This window comes from Phoxinus phoxinus (assembly GCF_949152265.1).
Source record: "Phoxinus phoxinus genome assembly, contig: scaffold_61, whole genome shotgun sequence".
In the NCBI taxonomy this organism is placed as follows: Eukaryota; Metazoa; Chordata; class Actinopteri; order Cypriniformes; family Leuciscidae; genus Phoxinus; species Phoxinus phoxinus.
Window position 1 is genome coordinate 65,496 of NW_027639397.1, and position 18,588 is coordinate 84,083.

The window sequence follows — 18,588 nt, forward strand, 5'->3', positions numbered from 1 at the left end:
TCCTTCATCAGATCTGGAGTGTGTGTGTGTGTCCAGGCGCAGGTCCTTCATCAGATCTGGAGTGTGTGTGTGTGTGTGTGTGTCCAGGCGCAGGTCCTTCATCAGATCTGGAGTGTGTGTGTGTGTGTCCAGGCGCAGGTCCTTCATCAGATCTGGAGTGTGTGTGTGTGTGTGTGTGTGCGCAGGTCCTTCATCAGATCTGGAGTGTGTGTGTCCAGGCGCAGGTCCTTCATCAGATCTGGAGTGTGTGTGTGTGTGTGTGTGCGCAGACGCAGGTCCTTCATCAGATCTGGAGTGTGTGTGTCCAGGCGCAGGTCCTTCATCAGATCTGGAGTGTGTGTGTCCAGGCGCAGGTCCTTTATCAGATCTGGAGTGTGTGTGTGTGTGTGTGTGCGCAGGCGCAGGTCCTTCATCAGATCTGGAGTGTGTGTGTGTGTGTGTGTGTCCAGGCGCAGGTCCTTCATCAGATCTGGAGTGTGTGTGTCCAGGCGCAGGTCCTTCATCAGATCTGGAGTGTGTGTGTGTGTGTGTGCAGGCGCAGGTCCTTCATCAGATCTGGAGTGTGTGTATGTGTGCAGGCGCAGGTCCTTCATCAGATCTGGAGTGTGTGTGTGTGTGTGTGTGTGTGTGTGTGTGTGTGTGTGCAGGCGCAGGTCCTTCATCAGATCTGGTGTGTGTGTGTGTCCAGGCGCAGGTTCTTCATCAGATCTGGAGTGTGTGTGTGTGTCCAGGCGCAGGTCCTTCATCAGATCTGGAGTGTGTGTGTGTGTGTGTGTCCAGGCGCAGTTCCTTCATCAGATCTGGAGTGTGTGTGTGTGTCCAGGCGCAGGTCCTTCATCAGATCTGGAGTGTGTGTGTGTGTGTGTGTGTCCAGGCGCAGGTCCTTCATCAGATCTGGAGTGTGTGTGTGTGTGTCCAGGCGCAGGTCCTTCATCAGATCTGGAGTGTGTGTGTGTGTGTGCGCAGGCGCAGGTCCTTCATCAGATCTGGAGTGTGTGTGTCCAGGCGCAGGTCCTTCATCAGATCTGGAGTGTGTGTGTGTGTGTGTGTGTGCGCAGACGCAGGTCCTTCATCAGATCTGGAGTGTGTGTGTCCAGGCGCAGGTCCTTTATCAGATCTGGAGTGTGTGTGTGTGTGTGTGTGCGCAGGCGCAGGTCCTTCATCAGATCTGGAGTGTGTGTGTGTGTGTGTGTGTCCAGGCGCAGGTCCTTCATCAGATCTGGAGTGTGTGTCCAGGCGCAGGTCCTTCATCAGATCTGGAGTGTGTGTGTGTGTGTGTGTGCGCAGACGCAGGTCCTTCATCAGATCTGGAGTGTGTGTGTCCAGGCGCAGGTCCTTCATCAGATCTGGAGTGTGTGTGTGTGTGCGCAGGCGCAGGTCCTTTATCAGATCTGGAGTGTGTGTGTGTGTGTGTGTGTCCAGGCGCAGGTCCTTCATCAGATCTGGAGTGTGTGTGTGTGTGTCCAGGCGCAGGTCCTTCATCAGATCTGGAGTGTGTGTGTGTGTGTGTGTGTCCAGGCGCAGGTCCTTCATCAGATCTGGAGTGTGTGTGTGTGTGTGTGTGTGCAGGCGCATGTCCTTCATCAGATCTGGAGTGTGTGTGTCCAGGCGCAGTTCCTTCATCAGATCTGGAGTGTGTGTGTGTCCAGGTACAGGTCCTTCATCAGATCTGGAGTGTGTGTGTGTTTGTGTCCAGTCGCAGGTCCTTCATCAGATCTGGAGTGTGTGTGTGTGTGTGTGTGTGCAGGCGCAGGTCCTTCATCAGATCTGGAGTGTGTGTGTGTGTGTGTGTGTGCGCGCAGGCGCAGGTCCTTCATCAGATCTGGAGTGTGTGTGTGTGTGTGTGTGTCCAGGCGCAGGTCCTTCATCAGATCTGGAGTGTGTGTGTGTGTGTGCAGGCGCAGGTCCTTCATCAGATCTGGAGTGTGTGTGTGTGTGTGTGTGTGTGTGTGTGTGTGTGTGTGTGTCCAGGCGCAGGTCCTTCATCAGATCTGGAGTGTGTGTGTGTGTGTGTCCAGTCGCAGGTCCTTCATCAGATCTGGAGTGTGTGTGTGTGTGTCCAGGCGCAGGTCCTTCATCAGATCTGGAGTGTGTGTGTGCAGGCGCATGTCCTTCATCAGATCTGGAGTGTGTGTGTCCAGGCGCAGGTCCTTCATCAGATCTGGAGTGTGTGTGTGTGTGTGTGTGTGTTTGTGTCCAGTCGCAGGTCCTTCATCAGATATGGAGTGTGTGTGTGTGCGTGTGTGTGTGTGTGTCCAGGCGCAGGTCCTTCATCAGATCTGGAGTGTGTGTGTGTGTGTGTGTGTGTCCAGGCGCAGGTCCTTCATCAGATCTGGAGTGTGTGTGTGTGTGTGTGTGTGCGCAGGCGCAGGTCCTTCATCAGATCTGGAGTGTGTGTGTGTGTGTGTGTGTGCAGGCGCAGGTCTTTCATCAGATCTGGAGTGTGTGTGTGTGTGTGTGTGTGTGTGTCCAGGCGCAGGTCCTTCATCAGATCTGGAGTGTGTGTGTGTGTCCAGGCGCAGGTCCTTCATCAGATCTGGAGTGTGTGTGTGTGTGTGTATGTGTCCAGGCGCAGGTCCTTCATCAGATCTGGAGTGTGTGTGTGTGTGTGTGCAGGCGCATGTCCTTCATCAGATCTGGAGTGTGTGTGTCCAGGCGCAGTTCCTTCATCAGATCTGGAGTGTGTGTGTGTCCAGGCGCAGGTCCTTCATCAGATCTGGAGTGTGTGTGTGCGTTGGTGCGACCGGATTACGAGGACAAAAACCATGGATACATACCGACTCTATGAGGACATACCGTAACTACGAGGACAGCACTAATGTCCTCATAAGTCGAGCAGTGTAGAAAGGCTTATCAGGCTGCGCCTAACCACCTCCCGCTTTTTCTCAATATGTCCTTATAAATCCGTTGTACCCGTTTTTCAGTGTGTGCCAGTGTATGCTCAGAGTGTATAATCTCCCTCTATGTGAAAGTCGACGCTACTGCAGTATCATACACATTTCATACACCCAGACCACGCCCAAGCGCGATTCATTGGTGGAACGCTGGAATCCTCGTCAGTGATTGTCTATAGCCGCGTTTCCACCGAAATTACCCGGAACAATTTGTCCCAGGAACTTTTTTCCCAGGAACTTTTTTTGCCCCAGACCGGTTGCTTTCTGCGTTTACACCGCGGTCTAAAGTACCGGGAAGATTATAAACTGCGCGCGTCTGCTCCTCCCAGTCTGCGACGCACAGTTATCAGTTTTGAGCGCCACATTTATAATAAGTATGGAGGAGATTAAAACTGTGCTGCAGTTGTGTTTGTGATGTATTGCGGACATTGAATGAGAGATGGCTGGGACGAACGCGCAGAAAATTTCCTGTTACACAAATACGTAACCTCGTCGTCGGTCCAGCTGTGTTTAAAAAAAAAATTAATTCCATATTTGCAGACGGACAACTCTCGCGCATGAAGCCACGGACCGCAATATATGTATATATTTATGGTAATAGATTTTTAAAAATGCCGGTTAAAATAGAATGCTGCGTGGAGTCCTCCAGTAAAAATGCGGCGTGAACACAACCAATCAGCATGTTCAGCGCACAAGTGCCGCCCCCGAAAGTTCCTGAACTTTGAAAAAGTACTACCTCGCCAGCAGGGACTTTCTGAGGGGGAAATATTTACCCGGAACTTCATTTAGACCCTGGTTCCTGCGGTGTAAACACACCGAGTACCAGCCCAAAGTTCCTAGTTCCTGGGGAAAGTTCCCGCGGTGGAAACGCGGCTTATGTGAAATTCGACGCTAATACACCCAGACCACGCCCAAGCGCGATTCATTGGTGGAACGCTGGAATCCTCGTCAGTGATTGGCTGCTGGAATCCTCGTCAGTGATTGGCTGCATTTCACATCCGTCAAAGTCAGCGCGCCTGCGCCTCTGCAGACGTGTGGTGTGACGGTGTGATTAATCAGAAGATTAATCATCTTCAGGAAAGATTAATTAGCAGAATTCGAGCGAAGTTGACGAGCTATAACGTTAGTGGCGTGGGAGATTTTCACTTTATCACGAGGAAGGTAAGTGCGTTTATTTATATATTCTACCTTTATGGAGTTACGTTAAGTGTCATGAGTCAGACCGTTTTGAATAACGTTAGTTAACGTTACATTACTTTAAACGTGGCCATTAATCGGGCTAATATAAGTCCATAAGCAGTTAAAATGGCGTCTCCAAACAACTTGAACATGCTATTCACGTTTTTTGTTTTGTTTGGTACTTAAACGAAATTCTCTTGTTGTTCATAGTCACATACAAGTATTAGTATTAGTTGATGAAAGCTACTTCTCCATGGATGCTTGAGAGAATTAATTTACATTTTGAAATAAATCAAATCTATGTTGTTATGTCATCATGATGACTGGTAAAGTTGAGTGGATGAATTTACAGTTTAATACAGTAAGATACAGAAATCTATTAAATAAAGAGAAACGAAACTAATGTAAAAGTATACTTTCATTAATGTAATGTTACTGTCATTAAAATGACTTGAAAAAATATTTAGTTATTTTTAGGGCTGGATATTAGCAGACATTTTATGATTCCATTCAATTTTAATTCACATGCTTTCGATTCTATTTCCAATTCGATTTTACATTTATTATTTTAATGTAAATCAGGTGTAACATGTAACATTTTCTAAAACTTTCTCTCTATAGTTAATTTTTCTAAGTAACGAGTTTAGCTTCGTTTGATCTGAGGCGCCACATTAAAGAGTGATAAAATGGTATTAAAATGGACTGAATTTTAAATCGGAGATTTTGTGAGAAAAGTAACAAGTCTCAAAACCTCACTTATCAACTATTTATGTGTAAAATGTTGTATTTATTGATATAGACTACAGTCTGACAATAATGTACTGTATATAAAGCATATATATATATATATATATATATATATATATATATATATATATTTATATTTATAAATACATACTATTTATGTTGTCTGGAATGTTTTCAGTCAACATGTTAAGAAAGAAGAGAATAAAACCTGAGCAGGATGCAAAAGAACACATATTGTCGGGCAAAGACAAAGCCTTCCTTGAGGGACGACAAATCAACACATTCAAAGGTAAATTGTGCACCACAAGGCAATCTGACTATGTTCAGACTGCAGGCAAATCAAATCATAAAGTAGGCATGCACTTGTAAGAATGAAAAGTAGGCCTATTGCTGGCAGTCTGGACATGATCTTTCACATTCACACATTTTACCCTTGGGTAAGCCGCTCATTTTCATAAAGGTTAAGAGATGAAAAAAAAACTTTAAACTAATTTTTTTTATTTTTTTTTATAAATACTTAAAACTATGTATACAGAGAATAGTGTAACCAAATTCAACTAGTAGGCTATATCACAGTGAAAACCAATGCTTTATTTTTTTATTTATTTTTTTATTTCCTGCACCTCATATTACATTACACAGGATTTTTTTTACAGGATTTAACTCTTTAAAAGGATAGGTTGGTTAGCTGTGTAACATATAGGTGCACTTGGATTCATGTTTTATTTGTATTATTATATATTATTTTGCTCTTTTAGGGAGAGGTGTGTTTGCACTTGAGCACATTGAACCATCCACCTTTGTTGTTGAATACCGTGGGATTCTCTCTCAAAGTAAACATGTTAAAGATGTTCAAGGCAACTACTTGTTTGACTTCACATGGAATGGAACACGTTATTGGTAAGCTGGCTGTTTCTTTTTTGGTTTATTTATTTATTTTTGGTTCATATTCAGAGCAAACTAGTTGCATGTCATTCTAATAAAAACAGTTATGATTACGATGATTATTATTATTACAATATAGGGCTGCACGATTTGGGGAAAATGTCATATTGCGATTGAGGTCAATATTGCAATTGGAATATGCGATTGAGATATAATAAACAAATGGTTTCATGAGTCAACTTGCTTGGATCTAAAGCAAAATGCACACACAGATTAGTGATAATTCTGAAATGTGTATTTCTCAACTCAAACTAGCAACAACTAAATGATTGATAACATCTAAGTAGGGATGCAAATTATCGATTAATTCATTAATCATTAATTGATTGACCTTATCGATCGATTAACGATTAACTGATAAGCGGCTATTTTCCTGAGAATGTACATTTCTCACGGTATCAATAGTGTCTTTAACATAAAAAGCTAAATATTGGTTATATACTGAACAAAAATGCATGTAATATTGCTCAAATTATGTTTTTTTGTAACAGTTGTATAGAATGGCATTTATGTAGTTTAACAAAATAAATGATGCACAGAAAATTTAAATACATAAAAAATAATTGTGCACTGGCTCACCTGTTGCAAACATTAAGCAACATAAAATAGCCCAAATGTTAAATAAAAATCTATATGGGTAGGCTTAGCCTAAAATATTAGCCCAAGTCTACATATAATAATCTATCTGGTAAACTACTTGGAAAAACTTGAAACATAGGAGCAGCACTTATTGATGCTTGGTCTGAGAAAGTTAACAGTAAGATTACTAGACCTGGAAACTTCAAATATAGAACTGAAGGGATGTCAATTTTCACAAATTCCCATGATCGATCGTAATTTAAATTAACGATCAATTATGCGTCTGCTGCAGTGCATATGGCCAACAGCATGACAGGGTTTGTTAAAAACGCTATGTTACTCACCAACTGAATGAGAATGGCTTTTAATCCAAATAAAGGGCTAGTAGGATTGTTAAATGTTTCGATGTGAATGATAATTAAATTAAATTAATTATTTAATAATCAAATATAACGACTAATAATTAGGGCTGAACGATACATCGAATTTTCATCGTCATCGCGATATGAACTCCCGCGATGAACACATCGCAACAGACAGCCTGACACGATGAATAATGCCTGGTTCAGATTAGCACTAATTTACACGTTTTTGACTCCTAAAATCTTGTCGTGGACAAGAAACATGTCAGACAACACGTTGCTTTCCGACCAGTCATCGCGTGCCGTCACACACACACATTCACTCGCAAACATTCACTCGCACGCACAGACACACAAACACACACACTCACTGTCCCTCGCTCACTCACTCGCTCACTCACTCACGCACGCATGCACACACGCACATACACACACACACATACGCTCACACGCTCACTGGCGCGCGCACACACACACTCACTGTTGCACTCACTCACGTCTCGCCTCGCTCACAAATTCAACCCGTCGTGGAGGACCGTTAAAGAATTAAACATGCTAGTCTTTCTGTCGTGAAGCATCGCAGACGCGACATAGGTTGTCGCCCACTATGAAACGATCAAATCTTGCATCCTGACGCCCGTTGTCGTTATTACGAATCTCCACGACACCCATACGTCAAACGGATCGTGCCAAAATCGCGCTAAAATCGTGTATTCTGAACCAGGCAGGTAATAAACGTTTGACCTATCACGCAAAGAACCTATTAAAGCACTAAGACATGGGAACAGTATAGTTAACAATCACATTTATCGCAAGTCATATCGTCATCGCAATATTAAACAATGTTATCGCACATCGCAGCTTTTCCTCATATCGTGCAGCCCTACTAATAATACAACGTGTCACCAACGCCGCCTCAGATGCGTGCTTGCAGTGTGTTACGTTAGACGTGCACTGAAACGCACTGAAAACGGCAACTAAACCCAATGAATTCACAACGATTTAATAAAATAGTGTTCTGATGTTATGTAATATGACAGTCCCAAATTAATCATCGTTATTATTAGTCGTGTATTAATGCTGCTTGAGCGGCGCGCGCTGAATGAATAACCGTTGAGCACTTTGCTAGCGCGTTATTTAACTCAAAGAAGCGCAACCTATAGATTAGTCAGATATATACAAAATAAACATATTACAAATTATATCTGCACAAAATGACGTGAATGCACAAGTGAACTTGAGTTACGTGCCATTCAGAGTGACTCATGTTGTGGACGCGCTCTTCCTGGAACAACGCGACACGGTAACTAAACCCAAATACTTCACAATGTTTTATTACACTATTGTTCTCTTTATAATGTTATGTAATATGACAGTCCCAATAGACATTATTAGGCGTGCAGTGCCGTTTGAGCTGCGCGCGCTAAAGATCACGCTTCAACAATTCTTAACCAAATGCATCCAATATGAGATAAATCAGATATAGATAGGCGTACACATAATAAACTATTACAACTTACATTTGCACAAAACAAAAGGCTGCGAATGCACACGAATACTTATAGTCATGATGGTGTAAAATAGTCCCAAACATAACTCCGGCGCGATCGCTTGTGTTTCGCGGTTGAGCAGCGCACGCGCATGCGCATGAACCTGCTTAATCGATGATCGATAAGTTTGATCGATTAATGTATTATCGACAATTAATCGATCGTCGATTAATCGTTTGCATCCCTACATCTAAGCCATTGATGTCTGGATATAAATGAATCCACCCCCATTTAAAACATTAATTATAGCCATCCAACATTACAGTGATTCTATCATTACAATTGAAAGCTATAATAAAATAAAAAAACATTAATTAGACTTCAAAAAATATAACAGCTTTTAATTTAAGTGAACTTCAAATAATCCTCACATAAACCCATAATAAATGGCATATTTACCTGTGCCCTTCCTGTCTAACAGGTATACAGACATTTAATAAAGTTATCAAACATAATAAATAGACTAATCCTTATTAAAGCTACATAAGTTCTTTAGTCAAGAGCAGTGAGTCATTTTCTCTGTCCCCTTTGTTCTTTGATTAACTTTACTGACAGAAAGCTTTGGCTGCTGGCCCTTTAAGAGCAGCCGCTGCTGACAGAGACGCGGATCTCACATGCGCCTCATTCTCTCACAACTCTATACGTCCATCATAAGACTGCTCTTAAGTTATGAAGATATTCGACAAACGACATTTTGGCATAATTGTGTGTTATTGTTCGTTCAAGCGCGAAAGAGAACTGTATTTCTGGCGCATGTCTTTCTGTGAGTCCCAGTCGGACATTCAGCGAATCAGCGCGCTCTCTTTTGACTTGTCTCGCATGAATGGTTTTAAGCAATCGCATGAGAGCATTATCATGTAACACTAGCCAAAGGATGACAAAAAATAACAGATGCTGCGTTAATTGCGTACCAGCCCATTGTTTATTTTACATAAAATCGCAGCATTTTGCGTCATATAATCGCACAGGCTTGACATCGCGATTACGATTGCGATAAGATTAATCGTGCAGCACTATTACAATAGCAGATTTGCTAGGGTTCTCATAACATAAGGAACTTATTAGTTAGTGATAATCAATAACATGGTTATTTTTCAACTGGGGTATTATTTTTTTACCTTAAGTGGATCATCTGACCTATTAAATTCTTAGGAAGTCAAATAGGAAGTTAAATAGGCCAAGGTTAGCCTAACCCAAATGTTCAGTTAGAACCGTATGTTTCAGTGTGTGTCTGTTTTAAGTTTCTTACTGCACTATTTTTATCACAGCATCGATGCAACAAAAGAGGACGGTGGACATTCACTTGGACGACTGGTGAATGATGATGACAAAAATCCAAATTGCAAAGTCAAGACAGTCATTGTTGACGGAAGGCCACACCTGTGTCTGTTTAGTATAAGAAATATCTTTCCAGATGAGGAGGTCACATACAACTATGGGGATTCCTCTTGGCCTTGGCGTTTAAGGGTGAGTCTCTTAAAGACTTTATCACTGAAAGTCAACCATGTTCTGTATTTCATGAATGTTAGTTTTTTATATGATGCAGATTATTTAAAAAAATTCTGCATGTCTGTGTAGGATTACAAATTTATTAAATGTTTAATTTAGTTTTTCCACTGCAATAGTATATAAACTGATAAAGTTTAGTAGACTGATTTCCTGCCAGCCCTGTTTTTCTCTATTGTATTTTAAATGAGTCAAGATCACTGGGATTCTCACCTTTCAGCCTAGCTGTATGGGAGACTTTCACCTTTTGTCTTTAATGGCTCTGAGATGGGCCTTGGAACCGGAGTTCCTGGCCAGCATCAGCATGTGAATAGTTATGTTGATTTCTAGCTCAGACGTTGAAGAATTAGACTGATTAGATTGGCAATACAATAGAGTGAATATGCTGATTTTCCTCAGCCTCTAGATAACCTACCAGACCGGTTTTAGCTAGATAAGGATTAACTCCTCCTTGCTGTCGTATGATTGGTTTAAATTTGTCTCCACCCCAAGAAGTCTCCTCCCCATTGGAATGTATAAATTACCATGTATACTGTTTACATTCAGACTGTTTGAAAGAATTGCAGCCGCGCTCAATAAAGAAGAACTTCTGCTTGAACGTGATCCAAACGTCTCCTGGTATTTGTTTAGAAGAAGGAAAAGTTTCCTACAGTTTTGGTGCCGTGACCCGGATAGAGCTACTCACAAAGATCTGACTGAGTTCCAGCTTCCTCCAACCTGAATCCAGCAAGCTCAAACAAAGATCTGCTTTCCAGACTGCATCTTTTGGAATCCAGAGCAAAACTTCCAGCTGAACAAAGCAAGGTCTGGTGAGTGCGACTATCCAGAAGAACCTACAATACCAGTACAAAAGTGTGATCCTCTGCGCCGTCAGAGAAGCGTTAAACAAACAGCTGCAAGTTTTGTTAACTAAGTTATCCTCTAAAGTTTTTTTTTTAGAGATGAAAGTTATCCTCTGTTCTTAGGCAGGGAAGTTTAGCATTACGCTAATATTTTGGTATCCTCTGTTCTCAGGCAGGGAAGAATAGCATTACGTGCTAATATTTTGTTTTTGTTGGTATCCTCTGTTCTCAGGCAGGGAAGAATAGCATTACGTGCTAATATTTTGTTTTCCTCTACGTTTGCTAGAGACGGTTATCCTATGTGTAGTCATAGAAGTTGAATCCTCTGTTCAGGCAGGGAAGGTTAGCATTACGTGCTAATATTTTGTTTTTGTTTTCCTCTGTTATTGTAGGCAGGGAAGTGTGAAAGTGTTGGTAATTTGGAAGGTTAACAATAGTTCACAAGTGTACCCTCTTGATCAGAGAAGTTTTAGTGTTTGTTGGTGTGGTGTTGGAAGGTTAACAATAGCTAAGTGGTGTGTGTTGATCAGAGAAGTTTTAGTGTTTTACTATTTTTTTAGTTTGTGGTAACAAAGAAACATCACAAAATGGTTAGAAAAAATGCTAAGCTGGTTCCCACAACTGAAAAAAATGGTCTAGCAACTCCTTTGTGGTCAGACAGCGAATTCAAATCACTGTTAGGAGTACAAATGAACCTAATAGTCACTGAGAAAGTTAGACAAGAACTAACGCAGAAATATGAGATTCATCCAGACAAGACTTGGTCGATAGATGAGTGTAAAAAGGTGCTTGGAGCAAGTATCCGCAAGAAAAATGTGAAGGGTATAATCTGTTGCCACAGAGAATTGGGTTTAGCACTAGCTACACAGCAGTCTCAGCGTAACTCCGAGCTTGAGGAAGAAAACAAAGAGCTACGAGCTAGAGTTTCCTCTTTGATTAAGAAATTGAACCGCAACAAAGCTATAGAAAAAACTGATGTAGAAGAAGTTAGTCAGCCTGATAACATTTATCCTGATTTACAAGCTTTCTTTGAAACAGATGTAGCCATCCAATCAGTAACTAATGAGCCTGTAAGTTCTGTAAGAGTATGTGGTGCTAGGAGAAGATCTCAGGGAACTGAGGGAACTGAAAGTGTTCCTCCCAACCCTTCTGTTGTCCAAATACAAACTGTTGCAAAAGCGCTAGGACCAAAAGATATAGAGAGACTATCTCAGAGCTTACCTCCAGCACGCACAGATTTTTCTGAATTTAGAAGGGCATTGATCAGCAAAATGCGTCTTTATGACATGTGTCTGCCAGAAGTCACACAGCTGATGTCACAAATTTTAACGGAATCTGAATTCAACAATTTTGAGTCTGCTGTTGCTTCTGAACTGCTACATGCCAGTAAAGGTGATTTGAGAGAAGGTGTCTTGAAAATTCTAAAGAATGTCCTGGGACCCAAAATAGATTGGTCTAGAATTACTAGCTGTGTACAAAAGAAAGAAGAAACTGTGAGTGAATATACTGAGAGGTTTTGTCAATCATCTGTAACTTACAGTGGAATCGTTGATGACCGTGAAAGTGTGCTAGCTGATAAAGGACCCCTAGTTCGCATCTGGGCAGATGGCCTGGTAGCTGAGTACAGAAGAGCTTTGCCATTCCTAGATCTAACTTGGTCTAACAGAACTCTCAGAAGTAACTTAGAAAGGTTGGCTACATGGGAACGAGATGCTGTTGTTAAAGACAAAGTGAGAGTAGCAGCAGCTACATTTAGCACTGCAAACCAAGAAAACAGGTGGTCTAAAAAAGAAGGCAAATGCCACTACTGTGGAAAATTAGGACATTGGGAAAAAGAGTGTAGGAAGAAGTTGCAAGATACAAAAAGAAATGCTATGCATAATTCTGCTCCTTCTCAGCCTGCTTACAACCCTGAAACAGTTCCGCAAGTGTCCACTGAAGCTTTAGGACAGCTCGTTCAGGCTCTTCTAAGAGCACAACAAGACCAGGAAAAAAACTAATTGTTGGGGCTGTGAGTAGCTACCTTTCCCCTGTAATCCATCACAATGACAAAAGACTTTTTGTGAAAGGTAGCATAAAAGAGAAAGAGATTGATTTTTTGCTTGATACAGGTGCAGAAATTACAGTAATTCCTACAAAATTGGCTAAAGGTTTAAACATTCCGTACCAGAAAACCAAACTTTGTTTAACTGGCGTAATAGGTGAAGATTCTGTTTTGTATGAAACCCCGCCCATAGAGGTACAATTTGGCCCGAAAACTCTAACTACAAAATTGCTATGTGCTCCATTGAATACAGGTGCCATTTTAGGCATGGATCTCCTGAGACAAGTACATCTAACTTTAGACATGTCCTCAGAATCTGCTAGCATTAAAATTTCCTCAGCACAAGTTTCTACCAATAATGTAATCCCTCCAGAGTATGCTTTCTTACAGAATCATCCAATATGGGCTAAAGACAAAGATGATTGTGGTTTGTTGACAGGTGTAGAACCAGTTAAATTGACAGGGACTCCACCTCCGGTCACCAAACAATATCCGATCAATAAGGAAGCTATACAGGGGATCAAACCTATTGTAGAAAAGTTGCTGACGCAAGGAGTGCTAGTTAAAACCAATAGTCCATGCAATTCACCCATATGGCCCATCAAGAAGTCCAATGCAACATGGAGACTTACAATAGACTATAGAGTAGCCAATAAACATCTTGATAAAATCACCCCTCTAGTGGCAGATCCATCTACAATTTGTAATGGCTTACCATTAGATTGTAAGATTTTTTCAGTAATTGATATGTCTAATGGATTCTTCTCTGTACCGTTGCACTCTGACAGCCAGCCATGGTTAGCTTTCACAGTTGACTATGAACAATACCAGTGGACCCGATTGCCACAGGGATTTCAAAACTCCCCAACCATATACCATCAGGCTGTCAGGCGTGATTTGTGTGACCCAGAATGTCCGGTAAAACAGTCCACTATGATACAATATGTCGATGATATTTTGATTGCCTCAACAGATCACGAGGTACATCAAACTGATTTGGCAGCATTGTTGGACTATTTGCATAAAAGAGGACACAAATGCAGCTTTCACAAAGCTCAAATTGCTAAAAAGCAAGTCACATTTCTGGGTCAAACAATTGGCGCAGGAAATAGATCCATTACACAGGATCGAGCGGCTTCAGTCAAAACCATACCTCCGCCTACTACCATTAAAACACTCCGCTCATTTCTAGGAACAGCAGGTTACTGTAGACCGTGGATTGAAGAATATGCCTCGATTGCTCAGCCTCTCTATGACTTGTTGAAAGGCCATGGTAAAGATTCAGATTCTGTTTGTTTAGAAGAACTTCACCTCAAAGCATTCAATGATTTGAAGAGAGCACTATGTCAAGCACCAGCATTAGGAATTGCCCAATCTGATAGGCCCTTTGTGCTTTATGTCCATGAACACTTAGGTTTCATGACTGCATGTCTAATGCAAGATCATGGGGGCAGTTTACGCCCAATTCATTACTATTCTGGTAAACTTGACATAGTCGCTCAAGGTATGGGCCCATGCCTCAGAGCAGTACAGGCAGTTCATTTAGCGCTTCAGGCTTCATCAGGAATGGTGTTAGGACAGACTGTAAACGTAAGATGCCCTCACACAGTGTCCGCACTAATGAATCAAGCAAAAGTCACTTCTGTCACTTCCTCTCGTTGGGGAAATTGGTTAACGACCCTCACAGCCCCGAATATTGTTTTACAGCGTGCACCAGTTACGAACCCATCCTCATGTATGATGTCTGCAATGACTGAAGTTGTGTTAGAGGATGAAGGTGAAATGACTCATGATTGTGTTACGCTTACTTATGCAGCGACAAGTGAAATAGCAGAAACTCCCATAGAGAACTCAGAATTGGAGTTGTTTGTTGATGGTTCCGCTCAAGTTATTGAAGGTAACAGAAGAGCAGGATATGCAGTAACTTCCACCACTGAAGTAGTTGTTTCTGGTCGTCTTCCAGATCATTTTTCAGCTCAAGCTGCAGAACTAGTAGCCTTAACAAGAGCATGCACGCTAGCTTCAGGATCGGTTGCAAATATCTACACAGATTCCAGGTATGCTTTTGGGGTAATTCATGATTTTGGTGTCATTTGGGAAACCAGACAGTTTCTAACTTCTGCTGGATCCCCCATTAAGCATGCTGGATTAGTGAAAGATTTAATGTTTGCCATGAAACTTCCAAAGAAATTAGCAGTGATCAAAGTGAAAGCACATCTCACAACTAACACTGTGGAAGCTAAAGGTAATAATCTTGCAGATGTAGCAGCTAAACAGGCTTGTTCCTATGAGACTGTGCAAGTGTGCTCAGGTAGTGTAGCACAGAAGACAATTCTGCCTCCTGAATCAATCATTGATCTGTACAAAGACGCTCCTTTATATGAAGCATGGACATGGTTAGACAAAGGAGCCACAGTGGATTCATCCGGTTGCTGGACCAAAGGGGGGAAGTATGTCGCTCCCGAATCACTGTTGCCATATTTGGCTCAACAAATACACAATTTGGGTCACAGTGGTCCAGCAACGATGAAAAACAGGTTCTCAAATCAATGGTGGAATCCAAAATTCAGAAATATAGCCACCGAAACAGCCAAGAGATGTGTTACATGTCAGAAAAATAATGATGTACCAGCAGCCACTACACCAGCAGCACATACCCCAGCTCCACCAGGACCATTTCGTCACCTGCAAGTTGATTACATATCGTTGCCTCGTTGTAAGGGAAAAACTGACGTTTTGGTAGTAATAGACAAGTTCTCAAGATGGGTAGAAGCTTATCCAACAGGGCGTGCTACAGCTACACATACTGCTAAATGTCTTGTCACTGATTTCATTCCCAGATGGGGATTACCAGACAGCATTGACTCAGATCAAGGTACACACTTCACAGGACAGGTAGTCAAGGAAGTGTCTAGAATGTTGAAGATTAAGTGGAATCTACATTGCCCATATAGGCCACAAGCATCAGGACAGGTTGAACGTGCAAACAAAACAATCAAAACCAGGCTAAGCAAAATGCATCAGGAAGGAGTATCGTGGGTTGAAGCGCTTCCAGCTGTACTGTGTAGTATGAGAGCGTCACCTAACAGATCAGTAGGACTGAGCCCTCATGAGATTATTACAGGACGCCCAATGCCGATGCCAGGTGTGATTGATCTTAGAAATGCTGATGTTCACATTGCCTCAGATGCCCTGATCTCTTACTGTGAACACCTTACAAAGGCAGTACAGAGTGCCAGAGAGAGAGTTGAGTTGTGTTGGCCGACTCCAGCAGAGGGCGGACACACAATCATCCCAGGTCAGTGGGTCATGATAAAATCATTCAGACAAAAGCCGTTAGAACCTAAGTGGCATGGACCACATCAAGTAATGTTGATAACAGCAGCTGCAGTGTTGTGTCAGGGAAAGAAAACATGGACTCATGTGTCACATTGCAAAGTGGTTCCTCCCCCTACAGGGATAGGATAGGACACATGGACCAGTGAGGAGCCCAGGGAAGAACCGGAAGCAACAGGCTTTCGGGGGCCAACCCTTGCGGTGAAGACTCCCTTATAGGCCTTTCCCCTCCACTAGTCCATCCTCACCTCACTGTTTCCTTTTAGGTGTCTCATGAATTAAAAAAATTAGGGAAAGAAGGAACCACAAATAGCAGACTCAGATTTAACAGAGGATACAACCCAAATATTTGCAGTGTTTACAACAAATACTGCTCAGTTGCTTTTGTACTCTTTTGTTTTTCTTTCTTCCTCTGTACAGATACCACATGGCTGTCCTGAGACCCATATGGACCGACCTCCTCACCTGCGTATGAAGCCACACAACTTCCTGAAAACGACTCGACCCATTAGAGCCAACTATCACAAAGAAAGAAAAGAAAGAAAAAAAAAACACAACGCAGAGATTCACCTACGGGAACTTCAGTCATCCCTACAACATGATCAAGATTGTCGTACTACTAACCATCATGGACATCGCACAAAGTGTCAACTCCAAAAACAACATATTCTTAGAGCTAATGAATATGTCAAAGAACGCCTTGTTTGCTGGTAAGAACGTTTGCATGCCACACGCACCTTCAGTAGGAGCAGGAATCCCATGGGTGGCACACCCTATCTCCAAATGTGACACATGTACCTTATTCGATCATCATACCAGTGGATTATTCAACAAGGATACATGTCACAACGTAACAATTCCTCCAGCTTCTCAGTGTTGCATTCCTGGACTACCATCCTGCAACCTAACTTCAGCTACTCCCATCATGACAGATCTACTCCTGCCAATGATGTTCTATTGGTGCATGGAAAATTATGCCCCAGCATCGACTCCACTGGGTGAAATTCCTCGTGAACGTTGCAGCTTTGTGATTGAAAGAGGAACAGAATCCCATGTGTACGTTACTACAACAGATAAGAAAGAGGAAAAGGACTTAAACGAGTGTCTCTCCAGGAATCCATCCCTACCAAATGTCTTTGCAATAAATCAGTTGTGTATGATTCCTCCACCAACTGGCACTTTTTGGTTATGTGGAACTTCTGTCTACAGCATCCTACCTAGCCAATTCAACGGCAGGTGCACCCTGGTTTATGTTCTACCCGCTATCAGAGAAAATACACACTCCACCCCAAGCTCTCCACAGTTACATAATTCAGCTCCTTCTACCAACCAAGAAGATGACTGCATTCCCGGACTCACTTGTGCACAAACATGGTGGTCACGAACTCTTGGAGCATTAATCCCATCGTATGGTGTCATGCAGGCTCTCGATCAAGTCAGAAGCCTTTCGGATTCTGTACAGAAATTGGCCAATGATACGGCTTTGGCCCTGGGCAACATCACGGACGCTCTCGCTTCGCACAAGATAATGATCTTACAGAACAGAGTGGCCTTGGATTATATTCTTGCAACACAAGGGGGAGCCTGCACCATTATCGGCCCTGAATGCTGCACAGGTTTGATGGATCCAACAGAGAACTTGAACAAAATCCAACAAGACATTCTTGATCTTTCAGATAAATTACACAAGATGACTGAAGATGATTCTTCATGGTTCGGAAACTTGTTAGGTAAACCCTGGCTGTGGATTAAGGAAATAGCAATTCTGCTGTTCTTTCTCCTACTGGCGTGCTATCTATGCATCCACAGTATCAAGTGTTTAATTCAACAAATGACTCACGCCTCTCACGAGAAAATGACAGTTTCAACCAGAAAAGACTATTACCCGTAGGATACTTCACGAACCCTAATTGCATGTTTGTTTCTGTGTCCGCATGTAATTACAGAAGAACTACACAGAATAAGTTATACGTGCCTGTAATGATCACAAGTTACAAGAATGAACTCTTAAGTGTTAAATTTGTATTTTGTGAGAGTTTTTAAGAACTCTCAAACGGGGGACTGTAGGATTACAAATTTATTAAATGTTTAATTTAGTTTTTCCACTGCAATAGTATATAAACTGATAAAGTTTAGTAGACTGATTTCCTGCCAGCCCTGTTTTTCTCTATTGTATTTTAAATGAGTCAAGATCACTGGGATTCTCACCTTTCAGCCTAGCTGTATGGGAGACTTTCACCTTTTGTCTTTAATGGCTCTGAGATGGGCCTTGGAACCGGAGTTCCTGGCCAGCATCAGCATGTGAATAGTTATGTTGATTTCTAGCTCAGACGTTGAAGAATTAGACTGATTAGATTGGCAATACAATAGAGTGAATATGCTGATTTTCCTCAGCCTCTAGATAACCTACCAGACCGGTTTTAGCTAGATAAGGATTAACTCCTCCTTGCTGTCGTATGATTGGTTTAAATTTGTCTCCACCCCAAGAAGTCTCCTCCCCATTGGAATGTATAAATTACCATGTATACTGTTTACATTCAGACTGATTGAAAGAATTGCAGCCGCGCTCAATAAAGAAGAACTTCTGCTTGAACGTGATCCAAA

At 42.1% G+C, this 18,588-nt stretch overlaps 1 protein-coding gene and 1 long non-coding RNA gene across 2 annotated transcripts; both read left to right on the plus strand.

Moving 5' to 3' along the window:
* The first annotated feature begins 5,014 nt into the window (after positions 1-5,014).
* LOC306994269 lies at positions 5,015-9,610 on the plus strand. Its single transcript, XR_013796651.1, has 3 exons — positions 5,015-5,109; positions 5,579-5,720; positions 9,525-9,610. It is a non-coding gene; the product is annotated as an uncharacterized lncRNA (long non-coding RNA).
* Positions 9,611-9,835: 225 nt separating this feature from the next.
* On the plus strand, positions 9,836-13,386 carry LOC306994274 (uncharacterized protein). Its single transcript, XM_079639876.1, has 2 exons — positions 9,836-10,776; positions 10,837-13,386. Exon 2 carries the CDS (start codon positions 11,192-11,194, stop codon positions 12,602-12,604), a length of 1,413 nt encoding a protein of 470 aa, XP_079496002.1. The 5' UTR covers positions 9,836-10,776; positions 10,837-11,191; the 3' UTR covers positions 12,605-13,386.
* The last annotated feature ends 5,202 nt before the right edge of the window (positions 13,387-18,588 follow it).